General features: G+C 39.5%; 1 protein-coding gene across 1 annotated transcript; it reads left to right on the top strand.

Moving 5' to 3' along the window:
• Positions 1-991: 991 nt before the first annotated feature.
• On the top strand, positions 992-17749 carry LOC120308910 (cytochrome b-c1 complex subunit 1, mitochondrial). Its single transcript, XM_039345586.1, has 13 exons — positions 992-1146; positions 3075-3215; positions 4578-4664; positions 5779-5908; positions 6277-6475; positions 9667-9746; positions 10606-10721; positions 12278-12421; positions 13177-13337; positions 13801-13886; positions 15691-15779; positions 16270-16345; positions 17474-17749. The coding sequence occupies exons 1-13, from the start codon at positions 1072-1074 to the stop codon at positions 17536-17538; spliced, it is 1449 nt and encodes a 482-aa protein (XP_039201520.1). The 5' UTR covers positions 992-1071; the 3' UTR covers positions 17539-17749.
• Positions 17750-21038: the final 3289 nt, after the last annotated feature.

The raw sequence follows: 21038 nt of genomic DNA, 5'->3' as shown, positions 1-21038 counted from the left end.
AGCCACCCGCTAACTTGTAGCCAGATGCATCCCAGCATGGCTGGTTTCCCCCCCCCCCCTTCCATCCCTCCTGGCCTCGCATGTTCTCCTTTTCCTGGCACGACCCACTGCATCACCTCCTCAGCTGTTGGCCAGCCGTCCAGCTCAGAGGCAGCTTCTCTGAACTGCTGGCGGTGGGCTGGGAAGCCCCAGGGTGCACCCAGTGTCAGGCAGCAGCTACCCCGGCCCGTCTCGCCATGCCCTGCGACAATTGCACCCTCCACCCTTCCTTACCTCACCCCGCAGGATGAGCCTCCTACCCATGGCCCCACCTGCCTGAGACCTCCTGGATCTCCCCCAACCCTGCCCAATCCCCACAGACGTCCCTCCCCACAAGCAACATCACAGTGACCATGCCCACCTTGGCCATACCCATCAAGTCTGCCATGACCACCACAGCCACACTCACCCACTGGCCCACGCCCACCTGGCACTTGGTGATAAATAAATGGGTTTTGGGTTGCAGTTTGGGCACTCGGTCCCTAAAAGTTTCACCATCACTGTCCTAGATATTACCAACTTCTGATTTAACGTTGAATACTACTCCACTTTGCTTTCTCATTCAAAATGCCAACGATCTCATTGGGATACCAAGGTCAGGAGCTACAGTGAGAAAGCATCATAGCCATTGACAGATTTGCGTCTCTGCTTTTGCTTAATTCTAAGGGGGAACGGTCTTGGTTTGCTCTCCAAGCTTGTTTCAATTTAGTTCCTTGATTATTTTTTTTTTGGAAACAAGCTTGGAGAGCAAACCACTGGCAAAATGCAAAAACCCGAGCTACAAGTATTTTCAGTTATTTCACTCGACTACCGTAGCTGGGCTGCAAGAATCCGGAAGACCCTGTAAAAGACGCAGAGAAAGCCGGCTCGAGAGCCGCCTTTGCGGCGCAACCTTGCATGCTGCCATCGCAGTCATTACGACCACGGGTTTTCCTCCTTCCAGGAACGGCCCCCTTTAGAACTGAGCGCATGCGCCTTTCTTGACTCAAAAAGTACGCAGGCGCTGTTCGCGGCCTTCCTGTCAGGGGCGAGATGGCGTCGGCGTCGGTGTACCGGGCTTTGGGATTTGTTGCTAACCGGGCTCTTCTTCGGGGCTCGTACGCACCGGTGAGTCCGTGCCCGGTTGGATCCCTGGCAAAGGAGCGTGCGGCGGGGGTGGGGTGCCTAGGGGAACGCAGACGACTGGGGAAGTCCGCCGGGCTCTGCGTCGCCTCCTTCACCGTCCGCGAAGGTCATAGCAAGGAAAAGCCTGTCGGGCTCGGTCCGTGGAATCGCTTCCTCGGTCCGATCCAGCCCGGTCCGAATAATGGGCGTTCTCAGCCAAAACACCGGCAGATATTGATGCCCTCTGAGGCTCGTCCCGACCTTTCTGCTCCAGTTTTACCCTTTGGGAGGTATTGCGGAGAGCCTTTATTTACACGTTTGAGCTTGTCGTGGACCGAGCAGATCGCGATCAATCAGAGCCACTGAACAAGGGCCGAAGGCTCAGCCCGTCTCCTCCGTCCTTAGCCCCCGACTAAGGATGAAGCATCCCGCCTTCCTTCGCCACCACGTTGCGCGGCTTGTTTTGGCAGCTGAGTAGTAGAATGGCAGGGCTTGGAGCACCTTGTTTCCAAATGTTTTCGGCCCGTTCGCCTGCATACCAGCTCTTGACTGTTATTGTTCATTTATATTCTAATATTGGATAGCAATATTAAATCCGGCCTATTAAAATCAGGATGACTTCTAAAAGACAGCCACTCAAATCTAGTAGGCTGTTGGGAATGCAGAAAGACAAGGGGGAAAAGTTGCAGTAGTGCAACTATGTTCAAGGAAGTTACTGTTGTCTACAATATGGGACAGTTGTAAGTTTCTGTTGGTATTTTACGGATTTCAACCATATGAAAATGAAAGCTCAAGTGGGTGAATTGGACATATAAGGAAACAGCCAAAGAACTTGTTATCTCTGAATATCTTAAACTAATATTTCTCTGTATGTTGCCTTATTTTGTTCTGCTGCTGAATTCAGGCCTAATTGCCACATATTTCTGACCAAAGCCCTAAGTTTTTGAACCGATACACTAAGTAGAAATTTAGCTGCAATGGATAATAACAAAATCTCTTCCCATTTTAATTCAGCCATTACTGGTCACCCAGTTCTGGCTGAAAAAAGTTGCAACTGCTATCAAGGAACTATTAAGGAATATATGGAAATGTTACTGATTTGAAAATTGGGATGTAAATCTTGTTAGGGAATCTTAGAACTATTTGTACTGTATGCAACATTCACACAACATACTGTAAGGTAGAATCTGTATGTTTGGTTTTAATCTAGACAGTGTGGCTTTAATTCAAATGAATGAGCATCATTTTAGCACATTGTATGAACCCAGACATATAAGCTTTGTTAATATTTTAGTCTACGTTAGAGCCCTAGGTGTAATTGCTTTGTGATTATTTTATTTGGAAACTATCAGCAGTTATGTCAAAAATCAGAAATTGCAACTTTGTTTTTATTGGTTATTGTTCATATTCTACTTTGGCTGTCAATTTGGAAATACAGATCTGTGTTTTGAAAGCATTAATTGTAATATTCTTGTATTAAATTGATTATATAAATTATTCTGCATTGTGAAGTGAATTTCATGATGGTTTGCTTCAGGAAGATGTGTACTAAAATTATTTTCCAATTGTCTCTCTTGTTCCTCAGAGAAATATTAGATTGTGTTCAAAGATTCATTAATTTTCTTCCCAAAGTCATTCTGAATATATGATTTTTTTGATATAAGTGCAGTTTATTGGATAGCTTCTGAAATCTCATATATTTGCATGCTATTAATGTTTAGTTATGTATTCCTTTTCCATAGAGTTTGGTGTCTGGTTTTTTTTAAAAAAAATATTTGCTTGCTCTTGATTTGTGTCACAACTTACAAATAAGACACTTGAAATTGAACTAAATAACCCCAGAATAAAATATAATTTGTTATAGGTATCCTATAATTTTAGTGCATATGTTTGTTCTTTTATATTGTATTAAATAAGAAACATTTTTTTAGCTATCCTTGCAGGGCTTGGTGAAAAGAGGAAGCACTGCAACCTATGCTAATGTGCTATCTAATCTTCCTGAGACTGAGGTTACTACTTTAGACAATGGCTTACAAATAGCATCGGAAAACTCAAACCACCCTACATGTACAGTAAGTTTTAATTTGGTTTTCTGAAAAATGTTGGAATCCCTATTATTTCCATTGGGTACCTATTCAATTCAGGTTTGATATTTTTTTAATGGAAGGAATGTAGTAAAACCTTTTACTAAAAGGCATACACTTTCTTAAGCTGCAGCTTACTTTATCAGAAGCATAGGTGGCTAGACTGATTATATTTACATATTTCCAATAGAGAGTAACTTTCCTTAAAAACTGAAAGAAAAGTCCTAAAACCAACTTAGTGAATAGCAGACTCCAAAGTGAGTCTTTTATTGCTTTGAAGCTATTCAGAGAAATATAATGTACATTTTTATTTCAGAAAAGTCATAGATTCCACCATAGAAAGGCCAAAATAGCAGGCAGATTTTTGAAATATGGTCACTATGTTGGGATTTTTGCCGTTCTCTGAGCTTGGTTGTTATCCTGCAGATGGCTACCGTTCCTGTTTTTCCTTTCTTAATGTCTAACTATTGAGTCAGTGTATTCCAGAATTAATTTTCAGTTCAGTTAGAGCAGTTATAAAGCTCAGCTGGACTTGCAATTTTATGTTGTGAAATTTATATTACTTTGAAATTTCTGTTAGCACAGATCTTTCTCAGCAGAATTGCTTACCTTATTGAAGGGATCCTTTCAGTGTAGAATATCAAAACAACTACAGGCATATCTTGTTTTATTGCACTTTGCTTTTAGGCTAAATTCTGGTGTTACTTTCAGCCTCTGCTTAGATTTTGATTCATTGACTAGAAAAAAAAACTGTCAGTATTGACACTCCTTAGAAGGCCAGATCCTGAAGTTGAAACTCAAGTACTTTGGCCACCTAATGAGAAGGAAGGATTCACTGGAGAAGAGCCTAATGCTGGGAAAGATTGAGGGCAATAGAAGAAGGGGACGACAGAGAATGAGATGGCTGGATGGAGTCACTGAAGCAGTAGGTGTGAATTTAAATGGACTCCAGAAGATGGTAGAGGACAGGAAGACCTGGAGGAACGTTGTCCATGGGGTCGCGATGGGTCGGACATGACTTCGCAATTAACAACAACAACAACAACATTGATACATGCAGTTTCTATATTTCTGTTAAAGAAATTAAAGAAAGTTACTTAAATTGCAAGTTAGAAAGATAGGGATTGAGAGGTATAATTATTATCTGTGCAATTAAAGTTGTTGCTTTCAATGGTCTATTGTAATTCATTCAATTTGTATACCTGCCCATCTCAAGTGACTCTGGGTAGCAAACTAAAAATAAAAATTAAAACAGTACAAAAATTGAAATACATAAAATACAATATCAGACTACTTCCTATAAAGCTAGTCTGATTTTTAATATGTTTCATCAATTCTTTTTTTTATCAGGTAGGAGTATGGCTTAAGTTAGGAAGTCGTTATGAAACGGAGAAGAATAATGGAGTTGGGAACTTTATTGAACACCTGGCATTCAAGGTGAGCTGCAGTATGATTCAATAGTACTGCTTCCTACATGTGTGTTACCTACTGCTCTGAATCCAGAGAAACTTTAAAAAGGATTTCTATATTTCAGAAACAGACAGACTCAGTCATTATGTTGCTTTCCATTTTGATTTAAATTTATTTAGGGCATTCTTATTCCTAAGAAATTTCACGATGTGGAGTCTTGGTGCTGCCTGAGCTTGGTGATATTCGTGTAGACGTTTCATTACCAAACTAGGTAACTTTGTCAGTGCACTGTATGTCCTGATACTCTAAAATTTAAATTTATTACTCTCTAACAAGCTGAATTATATTTAAATGATAAAGATTAAGGAACAAAAATTACTGTATAGATATATTATTTGTTCAGCTTACAGGAGGTTTTTTAAACGAAAGAACTAAAATTCTTGAATCATTTTCAGCTAACAAATAAATACATTTAAATGATTTTATCAAATAGGATTCATCATATGCAAGAATTTAAAGGAAATAGAGATGTTGTAAAAGAGTACGTAGTCCAGGTTGTCTCCAGGAGTCAACAACTGATTTGAAGACTAGATATAAAAGATAGTTCTAGCATCTTTTATCAATTACAATTCATTTTGAGCTTTGGCCTTTCTGACTTCATCTGTGCAAGGACACAAACCTGTCATAGCAGATCAGGACTGCAGAATCCTGTTCCTTCACTTCTGCTTCTTAAGAATACAGTAGATGCATTTAGAAAAGTTTTTATTTCTTCTTGTTTTCTGCTCAATCTAGCTATGCCACTTGGGGGTAATACTTGTTAGGGATGTCTTCTTGAATTTCCTCCCAAACCCTATTTTCTCAGTGAGGAAGTTCATTAGCTTGATGGGACATCTTATTGGCTGAAAACCAGAATTTTGATTCTTTGAATTTGTCTATTAGAATGAATGTAAGACCATCTCACCATATGCCACCTCAGGGTAGTCTTCTTTTAAACCGGAGCTTGTATTCTAACTTAGCTCATGTGGCCTGTCATAGATCATATAGAAAGAAAATTCTTGCGATAATATGAACTTCATAAATTCTGAAATTGCTACAAACACTAAGATCCTAAACACAGCATTGATTGTTGATGTTTTATTAGGGCACAAGTAAATACCCTCATGCCCAATTTGAAAAGGAAGTGGAAAGCATTGGTGCCCATCTTGACAGCCACTACTCTCGTGAAAAAACAGCCTTCTATATGAAAATTCTACCCAAAGATTTGCCAAAAGGTAATGTAATTGTCTATGAGTTTGACAGAATTGCTTTGTATGTGTTTGTGCTATCATTGAATACTAGTAGTAATAGTATTATTCTCTTCCATTACTATTGTGATTCTCTTCCATCAATAATACTAATTTATACATTCATAGCAGTTGTCATCTGGAGCAAAGGAGATGGGTGGTTGTAGTTAAAAATGAAAGTATTGCAGAAGAAGTAGACAATTAGTAGGCTAGAAGAGGAATTCATTTATGGGCAGAAGATACAAAAGGGTTGATATTGGCTGTGGCTTGCGATGCCATAAATGCTCTCTTTTTTTTCTCAAGGTATCTTTTTAATGTAACATGACTTGATGATTCAAATAGCATGTCTTTTTTAGCAATTGAGATTCTGGCTGAAATAACACAGAACTGCAGCTTGGAAGAGTCTCAGGTTGAGAAGGAGCGGAATGTCATCCTTCAGGAGATGAAAGAATCTGATTCTTGTTTGTCTGATGTGCTCTTTGACTATCTTCATGCTTCGGCTTATCAAGGCACAGCTTTGGCCCAGACAGCTGAAGGGACAACGGCAAATATAAAGTGAGTTGAATAGAAGTGATATAATTACGACATAGAGATTTTGTTTTCAGTCAGTTAACTGAAATAAACGGTGAGATATATACGAGATTATTTGGGTTGCAGATGTCTAAAGAACAATGTCCAAATAATATTGCACAGAAAAATAACAGCCCTTTATCTTAATTACCACAGTATACATTAGGGGAAACTGAGTCTAAACTAGTGTTAGTGAACCTATGATATACATGTCAAAGGTGATACACCACTACTTTTTGGATGACTAGGCAACATTTACCAACAACTGAGAACAATTATTCTTAAAAGAACACTCTGTTCTCTCACAATTTTCTGGGAAGCTTTCATGGGGCAATTGCACCGATTTCCAAGGCTTGTGCCCCTTGGGGAACTGCATGAGGTGGCCTTTCTGAGTGGCAATGGTGGCACTAGGACAACTGGAGGTCCAAGAGTCAAGTTAGGCGTATTCCGAATTTTTGACATGCCAAGCTTGAAAGGTTTGCCTTCACTGCTCCAGCAGTATCAAGTCAGCTATGCCTAGTGTAATCATTGAGATACAAGTCTGAAATATACAGTTCTGCTTGCTTACTGCTATGTTTTGGCTTCCAAGGAAATATCGCTCAGTAGTTAAAGTAAATGTACATGTGTTCTATGTATTGAAAAAACTGTCTACATCAGTGGTTCTCAACCTGTGGGTCGGGACCCCATTTGGGGTCGAATGACCATTTCACGGGGGTCGCCAAACCACATTGTCCGCCATTTTTTTCCCTTTTCCCTAGCTGTCCTACTCCCTCTTATTGGTGGCCACACCCACTTGGGGGTCACCACAACATGGGGAACTATATTATGGGATCACGGCATTAGAAAGGTTGAGAACCACTGGTCTACATAAATTATGACTGGCAGGGATAGGGTGGGGAAGTGGATTAAAAAAACATTGACAGTTTAATTTTAAAAAATTCTAGAACAGAATTCAAAATAATTATTTTTTAAAAGTATGGAAGTAACCTGTTAAACTTTAGAGAGAGGCCTGTAATTGAAAAAGATTAGTAGGAGAAGTTCTCACCTGGTGTACATCAATATCCATATCCATATGTGTGTGTGTGTGAATACATAGTAGAAAAAAAAGTCTTGACAGTTAACAAGGTTGATACTATATATGGTATAAAGTTATTACAGAATCTAGTTCTGCTTCAGGTTCTGCGAAGCCTCCTCCCAGAAGGTAACAAAGAAAACCAATCATGGAGAGGATATGTAGCATCCCAGACAATACTGCGGACTCTGATCAAACGTCTCTTTAAGCCATCTCCTGGATAGAAGAAAGTGTCTTAATTTAAAATCAATGTATTGGATCTTATGCTAATAATATTATAAAATATTGCCTGTAGATCGGGTGCCCTGGACCGGGACCGGTTCGCAGCATGCCAACAACTGGTCCGCACAAACAAGCAAAGCGCCATCCGCTGGATGCAGACAGCACACAAAACCACGCACTCTCTGGTCCGTGGAAAGACCTCTCTCCACGGAACTGGTCCCTGGTGCCCAAAAGGTTGGGGACCTCTGCTGTAGATAGCTTATATGTACCCATATACACATGTACTATAGAGGCTATGACCCTTAATAAGCTGTTGCTTGGCTTTTTTTACCATTTTTTTTTAAAGAAAGGAAGTAAGTCACCAGGAGTGCTTGAATGGTTTTTTTTTTTGTGTGTGTGTGTATGTTATACGCAGGAGTGAAATAAGTTTTATTGTTTTAAACTAGAGCTTGAGCTAAATCATTATTAGTGTAATCCTTTAAAGCAGTGGTTCTCAACCTGTGGGTCGGGACCCCATTTGGGGTCGAATGAGCATTTCATGGGGGTCGCCAAACAATGCAGTCCGCCATTTTTTTTCCCTTTTCCTTAGCTGTGCTGGTCCCTTTTATTTTATTGGCTTTTGAAAGCCAATAGAATAGACTCTCTTGAATAAAGTCTAATTCTATTGGCTTTCAAAAGCCAATAGGAATTGTCCAGGCTGTCTCTGCCCTGCTGAGCCTGCCAAAAGTCCCATTCTGCAAACGGTGCTGCACCAGTTGAGTAGTCCTTGACTTACGACTGGTTGAGTAGTCCTCGACTTACGACTGGTTGGGGGGTCGCGGCATTAAAAAGGTTGAGAACCACTGCTTTAAAGCAAGGGTTCTCAAACTTTGCCTTAAGCACTCAGAAACCACTCTTTAAAAATCTACAGCTAAGAACCCTTCATTTGCTTTTGATGCTCTTTCCCAGTCCAGACTCACTAGCATAAGATCCTCTCTCTCTTCCAGCCCTGTATTTTATACTTTTAATTTCCCCATCCACACACGGATGTACAGTTACACATTTGCAGTTCCTTACTCATTGTAGACTCGTATCCCCTCATCTTTTCTTCTCCATCTCAGTTCCTTCTGCAAAATGAGATAAAAGAGCTTTGCAAGAATCTGGTCCTCTCCGGGCATAATTACTGTTTAAATTAATTACTCAGATTTCATATACATCTATGGAAATGTCTGGTGTTATGTGGTCAACATATGTGTGCATCAAACGGGTAAGACTGCTCTGAGAGGATATGTGAGGAAGACACTCTAACTTTATTTTAAGTAATTGTGGGGTTTTTTTCCTCCCTTAGCATTTCTGAAATTAGTTCAGTATTATCCTCATACTGCTGAAGTTGGTATAAAACTGAGAGACACCTGATGGCTTATGTATAATGTTTCTAAGACACATTTAAGTAGAAAAATCCTATCAGGGCCAGGAGCTAGCGTACATAAAATAAGCAAAACATTAGTGAATCTAACATTAGAACCAACATAATACAAAGTTGAAACCTTTCCCAAATCATAAAATCAACTCCAGTTTCAGCTGCTACCTTGGACAGAAGAGCAAGGTGGCATTTTGGATCTCCTGGCACCTCCATAAAACTACTGTGTCTTTCAGTGATTTCATGGCTGCTCTAACAGATGCAGCACAATCTAAAGAAGACGGTTGGTTTAAAGAGCACCCTTGTTCAAAAGAGCAATTTCCCTTTTGATTTCAATATGCCGCCCAGCCTAGATTATAGTAAATAACATACATGTTTAAAAAATAAAAAAGAGTATGATTCTAACCTTACGGATGTCACATTCAACACAGCACCATATTTTTTACAAATTGTAAACTATTGAAAGTATTACATTTCTTTTAGGAAATTGACTCGTGCAGATATAGCAGAATACATGGAAACTCATTTCAAAGCGCCTCGCATGATCCTGGTAGCTGCTGGAGGTTAGTATAAACTAGCGTTGTTACAAGACCATCTTTTATAAATTGGTTCTAGGATTGTTATAGGATTGTAATCATGACTACCTGATACAAGCAAAGACCAATATGGGTAGGATAGGGAAGCACATAGAGTCAGATCTACCCATTAAAAGTTAAACTAAGTGGAAAATACCCATTTCTGTTCTGGCAGAAGCAAGGCACTGGGAAAAAGTGGGCATGGACAACTCTGGGGGATATAGGTTGTGCTAAGGGGAGTGGCCTCTCCCTCTACCACTTACACGTTGGGCTTTTTAACTGTTCTCCCCATTTTCTACCCCTTCCCAATAATTTCTACTCAGAACAGCCTGTGCATGCCCCAAATGCTCTACTGGGCAAACCCCAAATAATGGATTTAAATTATAGGAAGGCAGAAGAAATCCTGATACTGGGAACAGTTTGACAGTAGAACCAAAGGGCCCAGTGTAGACAGCCACAGAGTTGACCGTGAGAAACTCTGCAGAAATAATTACAGAAAATATGCACTAAGCCCAAGAAACAGAAAGAATGAGAAAGAACCTTGGACTGGATCAACTAATTTGCTGGGGCATAAGAGGGAAGGGAGAGAAAATACAGACTTTCAAGATTCTGCTACAACTGCCTGTATCACGGTCTAACTTGTAGAGTCTGTTTCCTGATCTGGCCTGTTCTCAAAGGGCTATCATCCAGAGAGATTTCACTGGTAATGTTCAAGAAAGTCATATGGGGATGTTTTAATTTGGTATCAATTTGGAGAATAGTTTTGCAACCGTTTAGCAAAGATTTCTGTTTAGCAGCCACTCTTGGAAGTAACATTACTCACATTCCCTTTTATTTTTTTCACCAGATGTTGTTCATAAAGAACTGGTGGATCTCGCCCAGCAGCATTTTGGCAATGTTCCTTTTAGTTACAAAGGTGATACCATGCCTATTTTGCCCAGAAGTCGTTTCAGCGGAAGTCAGGTAAAAGTCTTCCTGGCCCGGTGTTATCATAAAATAAAATGTACATGGAAATAATACAATATAAATTCTACTTAGATCGTTTTTATTAAAGTGGCTTCTTGAATACGAGTTTGCTGATGATGCCCAGCTGTACATCTCCACTCTGGGCTAACCACACAATGCCCCTGGGGTCCTTTCCCAATGCCAGGAGGGTCTGAATGGGGAGAAAAGCTTTGGCTCCCACCCTGACAAGACTGGTTGGCTATGGATTTTAATGATTTTTCTGCTCTGGAGATGTTTCTATCCTTAACTCTGCCTGTGACAGCCTTTACTGCAGTGGTTCTCAACCTTTCTAATGCCACGACCCCATAATACAGTTCCCCATGTTGTGGTGACCCCCAACCACTTATACATCACCAGGTGCCAGGGGCGTGGCCAAAGAAAAGGGGGAAAAAATGGCGGACAGCCTGGTTTGGCGACCCCCGTGAAATGGTTGTTCGACCCCAAATGGGGTCCCGACCCACAGGTTGAGAACCACTGCTTTACTGTGATCTTGCCCATTGTGACTATTGCTTAAGTCATTTCCCAGTTTGATTAATGTAATGCCCTTTAGGTGGGACTGCCCAGAATGTAGTGGCAAGGAAATGTTTTGGCATTTCTTGTTACAGTCATATCACATCGCTGCTCTGCAAGCAGAAGGGCTTTCAATAGGCTTTTGACTATTAATTCACAGTGATGCTTATCACCTATAGGCTTATCATCTATAAAGCTCTACATGGCATAGGGCCAGGCCCTTTGTGGGACCAGCTCCTCCACTTTTTTTGTTTGGCCCTCCAGATCTATCAAAGAGAGTATACTCTGGATCTTCCCTATTAAACAGTGTCATCTTGTTGGACCCCTCTACAGTAGTGCCCATAGTATTATGGTGTATACCATAATAAGTGGTAGTGAAGAGCATCTGGTAATTCTGTCTTTTTCCCCCCCCAGCCTTTTGACCAGAAAGTTAAACAAGTTCTGCTGCTGGTGTAGGTTTTTGTCATTGAGGTTTTGTTTTATCTTGTGCATCATGGTTTATTGGTTGTAGCTGTTACTTTAATCCTTGTACACAGTCCAGAGTCACTGTTGAGAGAGGAGCAGCCATATAAATCATTTAAATAAATGTGTGTCTGACCTTGAATTGTCTCCTCTCACAGTACACCTATTTTTAGCTATTCAACACTTCTGTGAGAAGTAGCTACATAGTTTACATCTGAAATACATTTAGCACTAAAGCAGGTCAGGATATTAATGTTGGCTCTGTCTTATGCTCATTTTTTTCAGTTAAATTCACTGCACAATTTTTTTAGCTATCACAGCAATAAGAATGCTGGATGTTCATGATTATCACAGTCACTCTCGCATTCTGAATCCAAATTCACTAATTTTTAAAAAGTGGGATGAACATATTTTAAAAATAAAGCAAATAAATTCTCTGTTTTGTTTTTGTTTTAACAGATTAAAAAGGGGAAATGTTATCTTTTTGCAAAAAGCTATGACTGGCCTTTTCATTCTCTTTCCTTGCCTCGTATCCTTTTTAGGTCACAGTCAGAGATGATGCACTACCTTTGGCTCATGTTGCTTTCGCAGTGGAGGGCCCTGGCTGGGACAGTCCAGACAATCTTGTCCTTCTGTTAGCTAATTCAATCATAGGACGCTATGACGTTACCTTTGGTGGAAATAAGGTAAGGCACACTGATTGGCATATTCGTTTTGATTGATTAGTAAGTCAATGTTGACACTTAGCAATCGCATAGATAGATTTTCTCCATGACAATCTGTCCCTAATCTGGTCCTTCAAGTCTTTGAGTAGTGCCCCCATCTCCATTGTAGCTAAATCCATCCATCTTGCTGTTGGTCATCCTCTTCTTCTCTTTTCTACCATCTTTCCCTGCATTAGAGCCTTTCCTGAACAGCTGGGTCTTTGCGTAATACTGTATGTCTGAAGTACCTGATAATTTGTGCCTTGAGTGAGAACTTGGAGTTGACATGTATGATGATCCATTTCTTTTCTTGACTGTCCCTGGAATTCTCAGGGGAAATCCTTGTTCACACTCCCCGCAAGCCATCCTGGTCCAGAAAATCTGGTGATCTACTGGTGATCTAATTTCCCTAATGTTACAGATGGATAGCATAGCTAATATTCTGGTTTAACTAAAGTCCCTTTTTTGCATTCAGTTTATTTTTTGTAGGAATTTAGTTTTGTTGGACAGGTGCTGATTTGCATTATGGTATCTGACTTCTGTGGCAAGGGTTTTTTTAATGCCAAGTTTAAGATATTCTGTAATGACTTACTTAGGCTGTGTTACTTGTCTGACTTAGGTGATTAATGTACTCATATAACTGAATAACAGCTATTTTAAATATAATGACTGTGAAGGAATACTTTGTTGGTTATGTCTGCATTTTTGCATAGTAAATTATACCTATCTGTTTATAGAATCTGTATAGCAAAATGGCTGCTGATTTTGCTGAGAAAAACTTCTGTCAAAGTTTCCAGACCTTCAACATTTGTTACTCTGATACAGGACTTTTTGGTTTCTATTTTGTCTCTGATCGTTTCAGTATTTTACATTCAAGTGATTGGGGAAGATATGAATGGTAAGTATAGTTTCATTTCTATTATGTTATTTTTATTTTGTAAGAAAACCGTGCTATACGGGGTGGCAAATGGACTTCAAGAGATAGTTCTCCAAGGATTAATGAAAAAAATATTTGGAAATGAGAAACGTGAAGTAGAAGCAAAATAAGCTCAAAACCTGTTCTGAAAGTTTCTAGTATGAGACAGTGTATTGCCACTTCCATATTAGAACCTAATTGTATTTATTATGCCTCCACGGAGAGAGTTTTCATTTAAATATCAGCCCTCGAGTATACAACCCTTTCTGTTTTATCTGTCTACACAGATAAAACATTGTGGTGATCTTCTTCCTTCATCTTTTATGTAAAATAGCAAGTCTGACTTCATTGCTGTCAATCAGCATATGTTTTCTGAAGTGGAAGTGTTATTTAAAGATGTATCACATTTGATGAGTATCTTTCTTCAACTCTGCTGCTTGTACAGGATGCGCATGTGCACGGATTTGCCTGAACACGACTTGGAGAGAGGCAAAAAAGTTCTTCGAAGGAACTTGGTGGCCCAACTAGACGGTATATCTCCTTATACAATTTCCATTTTAACACCTCCGGAGCAGGTTTTTCTTTCTTGTGAAAAGTGTAACAAAAGTAACATTTTTTTTTCTGAACTCCCCTCTATTTAAAACGTTTGCTAGTCTGTCTTCTGTGCCACTCAGAAAGACAGCCCATTTTAATATTTAAAATTAACCGTTCTGCAGATGAAACATGAAGATCCTTCTGCAAGCACAGACCCTGCAGGTCTCTTATCTTCTTTTGAGTTGTGTAACTTCCTATTCCTTTTGGCTTTGTAGAAGATACCTGTTAATCTCCCTAGAAAATTTTGTAGTCTACCATACACTGTAAAGAAAATTATCCAATCAGGACAGATTCTCAAAAAACAGAAAAAGCACTTCAGAAGCATATTTTGTTTTTTAGATCATGCATAAATGTTACAAAAGCCATTAGAAGACACTCACACTCTTCTATGGAATACTGTTTCTGAAGATAATGCTTACTGTCTTCAATTTCTATTGTATTTTGTATGGATTTATGCATGTATATAAATATAGATGCACACTTTTTGCACACTTCTTGGAGAAAGGGACAGCACTATTCCCAAATGTTCCAAAATATATAAGCGTGTCATTGTGGCAATTTATAACATGTGAATAATATTGGTACTACACAAATAATGCAAATTATATAATTTACTATATCTAATCTCCTTGGCATAACTTTCCAGAAATGATGTAATTTGTGGGGAAATGACACGTATTACTCAAATGATATAAACCATTGCAGATGTTTTAAACTTAAGGTAAAATTAGTGTCAGTCAACTTCCAACTTCTTCATTTAGATACTTTGGATGCTCAGTTACTTCTTGAATGGATATAACCTAATTCAAACAGTCTCCATGTACACAGAATAAAACTAAGTTTCCAGAAACCAAAGTTCTTAGCCTCCTTAAATCCTTTACAGAACAGGACACAATAAGAAATCATTCCCGTGTCAATCCATAACTCTGTAATTTGATAATATCTTCATAAAGACCAATCAGTATCACACAGAATAGTATTACAACTCATAAAAATGTAGGAGTGTATACGCAAGCTTTTGTATTGAATATTTATCAAGCAAATTGTTACAAAATTAGGAAAAAACAAGACTAAGCTTACTATTTCAGCCATGAAATTAAGTCTCCAAATGGAAAATATAAATATAATAATAGTATTTTGTTAATGGCAAGTATCATTGGTGCAGGATTACACCTAGTATTTGCTGCAGGTTGAAGAAATACAATTTTAAAGTTTGAACCTCTCTATTAAGTAATACATTGTAGACCAATTTGACTTAATTAACTTTTTATCTACCTAGCGACACAGTTTCTTTCTGGGTTTGATAGTACAAAGTTACTGTGAAAAGGGGTTTCATTGTTACTGCTCTCTGTGCATTTTGCCACAGAACAAGAGACAGTAGGTTTTCAGAGTTGGAAGCAACCATTGTCTTTATCCCTCAGTGCTAGGTGTAGCCTGATAGTAATAATATCTACCACTAAAAATATTCAGTCCACAATTTCTGTTTTGTAGACTAGCTTTGAAAGGCAGGTGGTTGACTCAAACATCTGGCCCAAACATCAACTCTTCTGCCTTTTTATAATATCATTGAAGAACTTCAAAGTTTGCACACTAGTAACGTCATATAAAAAAGAAATTCTTGACTGCAGAGTTTTTGAATGTTATTCATTAGCAATATGTATTGTTTGTGTATTGTAGAATCTGCTTCACATCTTGAAAAGATACCTAATGATTCCACTGACAGTTCACTATTATTTTGCAGGCACTACTCCAATGTGTAAAAGTATTGCGACCCAGCTGTTGAGCTATGGTCGTCGGATACCTCTGGCAGAATGGGATGCCAGAATTTCTGTAAGTATTAGTGTTTGTTTGATGAAAGAGGGAGCTTAATTTTACTAACCTTCTTGCATTCCTAGATAGTAGTTCTTGCTGTTGATGCGGTAGTTATTTGCGTGACTGTTTGATAAATGCCAGGACACAACGTTCTACTCGGTACTACAGAATCAAGCATAGACATGTCAGTTTTCTGCAATTTTGAAGCCTGCCTTGCAACATGTAAAAATCCTTAGGGGCCTTGAGATGTTTCTCATGAAGTTCAAGGAGTTCTAATTTGTGGGGTGCTGGTTTCTGATTCAGGTAATCACTGAAGGAAGTAATCTATGAAAGTCTTCTGTATTTTGGGAGAGAAATATTGTATTCTTAGAAAGTACTCAAGTAGATGAGACCAATGTCAATTTGTGTTTCGTCAGTGATGTACAGTTTTAGTTGGTAGTCAGTGTATATAGTTAGCAAATTGTCTTAATTTTCTGCTGGAAGTATATCTGTTTTTTCTGTCACCTAGGAAATTAATACCCAAATGGTTCAGGATGTCTGCAGTAAATACGTGTATGACAGATGTCCTGTTGTTGCAGGAGTTGGTAAGTTGTTATACTTTGAGTTGTGATTGCTAAGGAAGGAGGAAACAATCTGTTGTTTAATTTAGTATGCTTAAAATGCTTCCGATTAACTTTGCCAGATCATACTCTGATTATTTATGACAAAACTGAATTGAGTATAATCCCAGATTTGCATGCTACCCTTCATACAATCCCACTTTAAGACAGCCATAATGCAATTGGACTCTAAAAAATGTTTGTGAAAATATTATTTCTGAGATCAGATTTGTCCTCCGACATGAATTATCTGCTTGTAGTTATACCCTTAAATGTTAACTTGTCAGCCCAGGACAGCTTTGTCTTGAAACCTATCTGAGCAGATAGGTGACTTAGAACTGCTGGTGATTTCTCCCATCATCCAGTGCAGTTGTTAAGGTTCGGTCTGAAGCTTTAAAAAAGCAAGCCTCTTTGAAGGCAGTTTCCAGAGAAATGGGAGATAAAGTCTTCCTCACCCTCAAGTGCCAACTTCTTTCAAAATGTCTGACTTGGATTTTGAGGTATTATTGAATCCAATTTATATTCAGAGGGATTAGGCTACTTGGAAACCTTGAACAGAGATGTGTTGTCACATCTGATCTGACAATTGTTCATAGAAGATCAGTAAAACTTCTACCTAGCGCAGAGGTCCCCATCCTCGGCCACTTTATGACTTGTAGAATTCTGGGAGTTGAAATCCACAAGTCATAAAGTGGCCGAGGATGGGCATCCCTGATCTAGCGCCTCTCTTCTACCTTATTAAGTAATGCCAGAGGTTTCTTTACACCAGCGGTTCTCAACCTATGGGTCACGACCCCATTTGAGGTCAATCGACCATTTCACGGGGGTCGCCAAGCAAGGCTGTCCGCCATTTTTTTTTCCCTTTTCCGGCGGGTGCCTTACCTCCCTGGTGGCCCAGACGGTGGTAGGCCTGCTCCGTCTCTGCCGCTTGCCAGCTACGCCTCGGCCGGCGCAGGGGGCGGCACCACGCATGCGCGGCGCTCCCGGGCAGGGAAAGTCCTTGACTTACGACCGGCTTAGTCCTCGACCTATGACCGGTTGGGGATCGTGGCATTAAAAAGGTTGAGAACCACTACTTTACACAGTATCTCAAACAAATTGCTTCTTTTTCAGGACCTGTTGAGCAACTTCTAGATTACAACTACAACCGCACTTGGACATATTTGAACCGTCACTAGGCTGTCCACTGCAAGATGGAGAGCCTCTGGATTGTCTGGATTTTCTTGTGGTCTTTTGTGTCCCAGCGGCAAGATGGATCCCATACATTCTGTATAAAAATGCTTTATAATTATATAAGTGATATCAGAGAGAGCACAATAAATTTAAATGAGTTGGTATCCAGTATTTATGTCAATGAGGTAATAAAAGTGAATTTTGGGGATTGAGGAATTATGCTTGCACTTGTTTGTGTATCTATTTAGCTCAGATGTTGAGTTCCTTAATAGAGACCTGCATTTGGCCTTCCTATAACTTAATTTAAATTGAAACACAAAAAGAGTTTTAAATAACTAGAGATATCCCTCTGTTTTGCATTGGTACATAACACAGACTTCATTTCAGCTGCTTCATTCAGGTTGGCCATCCTCTCTGCCCCTAGAACACTATTGCATAAACTTTTCAAGACTACAGAACACTAAGTAGATGTTTATAATAGAGAATACTTATTTTTGTTTTTTCAATGTACCTAATGTATTACCTCATCTTACAACCATAATAAAGCCTGGCGATTATGGTCATACATTGTGACAGTCATAAAGTGAGTCATCACATGATTGACCAATTTTACTTTTGTTATGGTCAACGGTCAACACCGTGATCGTTAAGCAAACACATTACGGCTGGGTTTTGCCAGAAACCAGTGTAAACACCAGATTTTGGCAAAAAAAATGTAAATCGCTTCACATGACTGGAACACTGCAAACGGCCATAAATGAGGCCCAACTGCCAAGCACCTCAAGTGCAGTCATAGGACCGTGTGTGTGTGTGTGTGTGTGTGTGTGTGTGCGCGCGCGCGCTGAAACTTCAGAACCAGTTCATAAGTACCTTTGCAGGGGGGATGGTGTAATTTCAAATGTTAGCTAAGTGACTAGTCAATACAAGGACTACATGTGTAGTATACATACATATATGCATACACACACAACCTGTTGATCTGCAGCCAGAGGATCTACAGTCATGTGCTCTACTTTCAGGATCTAGTAAAAAGGAATCCCAATAACAGCAACCACAGCAGGGATCAGCCAATGAAATTGGTTTGCTCTGCCCTTTTATTCAGTGGGAGGTTCCACTAAAGATTCCACATCACATCACCCTGAAAGATTTGCACATCTTATGTACACTATAGCAGGTCAGCAGTGGAGCAGGACTAGGCCACAAGGTCCAATTATTTTTGCAAGCACTTGCACACAGGAGACCTGCAATTTACTTGTGAAGCATGCTTTAAGAAAAAATACTCTTGAAGAGAAAGAAAAGCATCCATGGGAAGTAGGGAACAGTAGCATTTGGATTTCTTCAATTTTTTATACTACCCTCTAATATAATTACAAGCTTCCAAAATAAATATTTTTTAAAACAATAGTGGGCAGAAATACTTGTACCGTATGTCCAATAATGAATAACCTAGATCAGTGGTGGCGAACCTATGGCATAGGTGCCAGAGGCAGCACTTGGAGCCCTCTGTGGGCACACGTGCCATTGCCCCAGCCTTGCCTCTCCCCTCAACCCCCTCACCAACAGCCCCCCTGGGGGAGAGTCGCCCCCGAGCGTGGTCCACATGGAGCAGCGCAGCCAAGGACATGGCTACCCCATCGTGCACAGTTGATGCTGCGGGCCAGGGCCAGTTTTTGGTCTCTAAAAGGTTCGCCATCACTGACCTAGATGCTTTTCTTCGAAATAAGCATGGAATGCCTCTGCTACACCATGACTTTGTTCTGTATCACTATAGAATTTATAGATGGATACAGTTCTGCTAACTGTTGGGGTAAATCATATAAATAAGGTGTACAATGGCTTAAATAACAATGTCTCTTGTGAAATAGTAAGTAGAATTCTCAGAAAAATGGACATATCTATTTCTGATCCATATTGATTTTTTTCTGATTTTTTACTTATAATTCCATTTCCAATATAAACTTTTAAAAAAACTCTACCTATGTTTTATTTAACTGCTCGTTCGTTTGATCTTTTTTTGTTTTACAGAACCTGTTTTAGACTAACAAGCCTGACAAAGATGTTCTTTGAAGTCTAAAGTCTACTAGCACTTGGTAAACAATGAATATCCTGGCAAAAATATTTGGATGCCTTGATATATCTAGAGATATAAAGATCAGAGTTGTGTAGTCAGTGGATCTTCCTGTGGCACACTGTGAAAATAAAATTTGGATTTTGAAGAAGCCAGAAGAGAGTTCCAATGCTTTTGAATTTTGGTATTGGAGAAGAATCCTGAGAATACAGGGGACAATTAAGAAAGCAAACAAATGGATCATCAGACAAATTAATGACAAGACTCAAATTATCCTACTTTGGATGCATTATGCAAAGTCTTTGCTCTCTGGAGAGAGCTCTAATATGGCAATGCAAGGAAGACGGGGGACCTACTCGATTATAGCAGCAAGCTGGGGACAGATCCAGAATATCTACAGTGCATTTAGAAAGTATTCAGATCCTCTTCACTTTTTTTCAGTTTTGAAATTTCTAAAATTCTGTTTTCACTTTGTCATTATAGGGTACTAGATGTAGATTAATGAGGAAAAATGAATTTTAACAATTGTAGAATCGGGCTGCAGCATAACAAAACTGACAAAAGTGAAGGGGATCTGAATATTTTCTGAATGCACTGTATAAGGTCAATAAGTTCACTTGATGGTATATAATCTTCAGGCACTTATTTTGATTGAGTTAAATTGATTGAGTTAAATTGAGAAAGCCAATTTAACTATTACATGCAGAGAAATGCCAAATCTGGTGGCTACGTCAGTAGAAACTTGACCAATGTAGAATAAATAATTTTGCAGTGAAATTTGCATAGGAGAATTCCTTCTCCTTTGATGGAGCTCACTGAGTGATTTTTATTTATGGTTTTTCATATATAAGTGGGAAAGGCTGAGCACAAAAGAATTGAGGCCTTTGAACTATGGTGCTGGAGAAGACTCCTGCGAGTCCCCTGGACTGTAAGGCGATCCAACCGGTCAGTCCTAGAGGAGATTAACCCCGACTGCTCTTTAGAAGGCCAGATCCTGAAGTTGAAAGTCAAGTACTTTGGCCACCTAATGAGAAGGAAGGCATCACTGGAGAAGAGCCTAATGCTGGGAAAGATTGAGGGCAATAGAAGAATGGGATGACAGAGAATGAGGTGGCTGGATGGAGTCACTGAAGCAGTAGGCGTGAGCTTAAATGGACTCCAGAAGATGGTAGAGGACAGGGAGACCTGGAGGAACGTTGTCCATGGGGGTCACAATGGGCCAGACACGACTTCGCAACTAACAACAATATATAAGTGGAGGTGTATGCACTAAACTTTAAAATAGAAATAATAAAGGGGAATGTTCTATGATCAATTTGGAATATTTCATCACACTTAAAAAGCTCAAACCTGCGCTACATTGTGCTTTCCAAATCTACATTGTGAATACGGCAAAAATTAAAAATCCCACAAGATGGCAGTAGTTTAAAGGAGGTG

The sequence above is a fragment of the Crotalus tigris genome, unplaced genomic scaffold (genome assembly GCF_016545835.1).
Source record: "Crotalus tigris isolate CLP2741 ecotype Arizona unplaced genomic scaffold, ASM1654583v1 scf7180000017964.494433, whole genome shotgun sequence".
Classification (NCBI taxonomy): Eukaryota; Metazoa; Chordata; class Lepidosauria; order Squamata; family Viperidae; genus Crotalus; species Crotalus tigris.
Note: the sequence above shows the minus strand (reverse complement) of the source record. Positions and strands in the feature narration are given on the sequence as shown.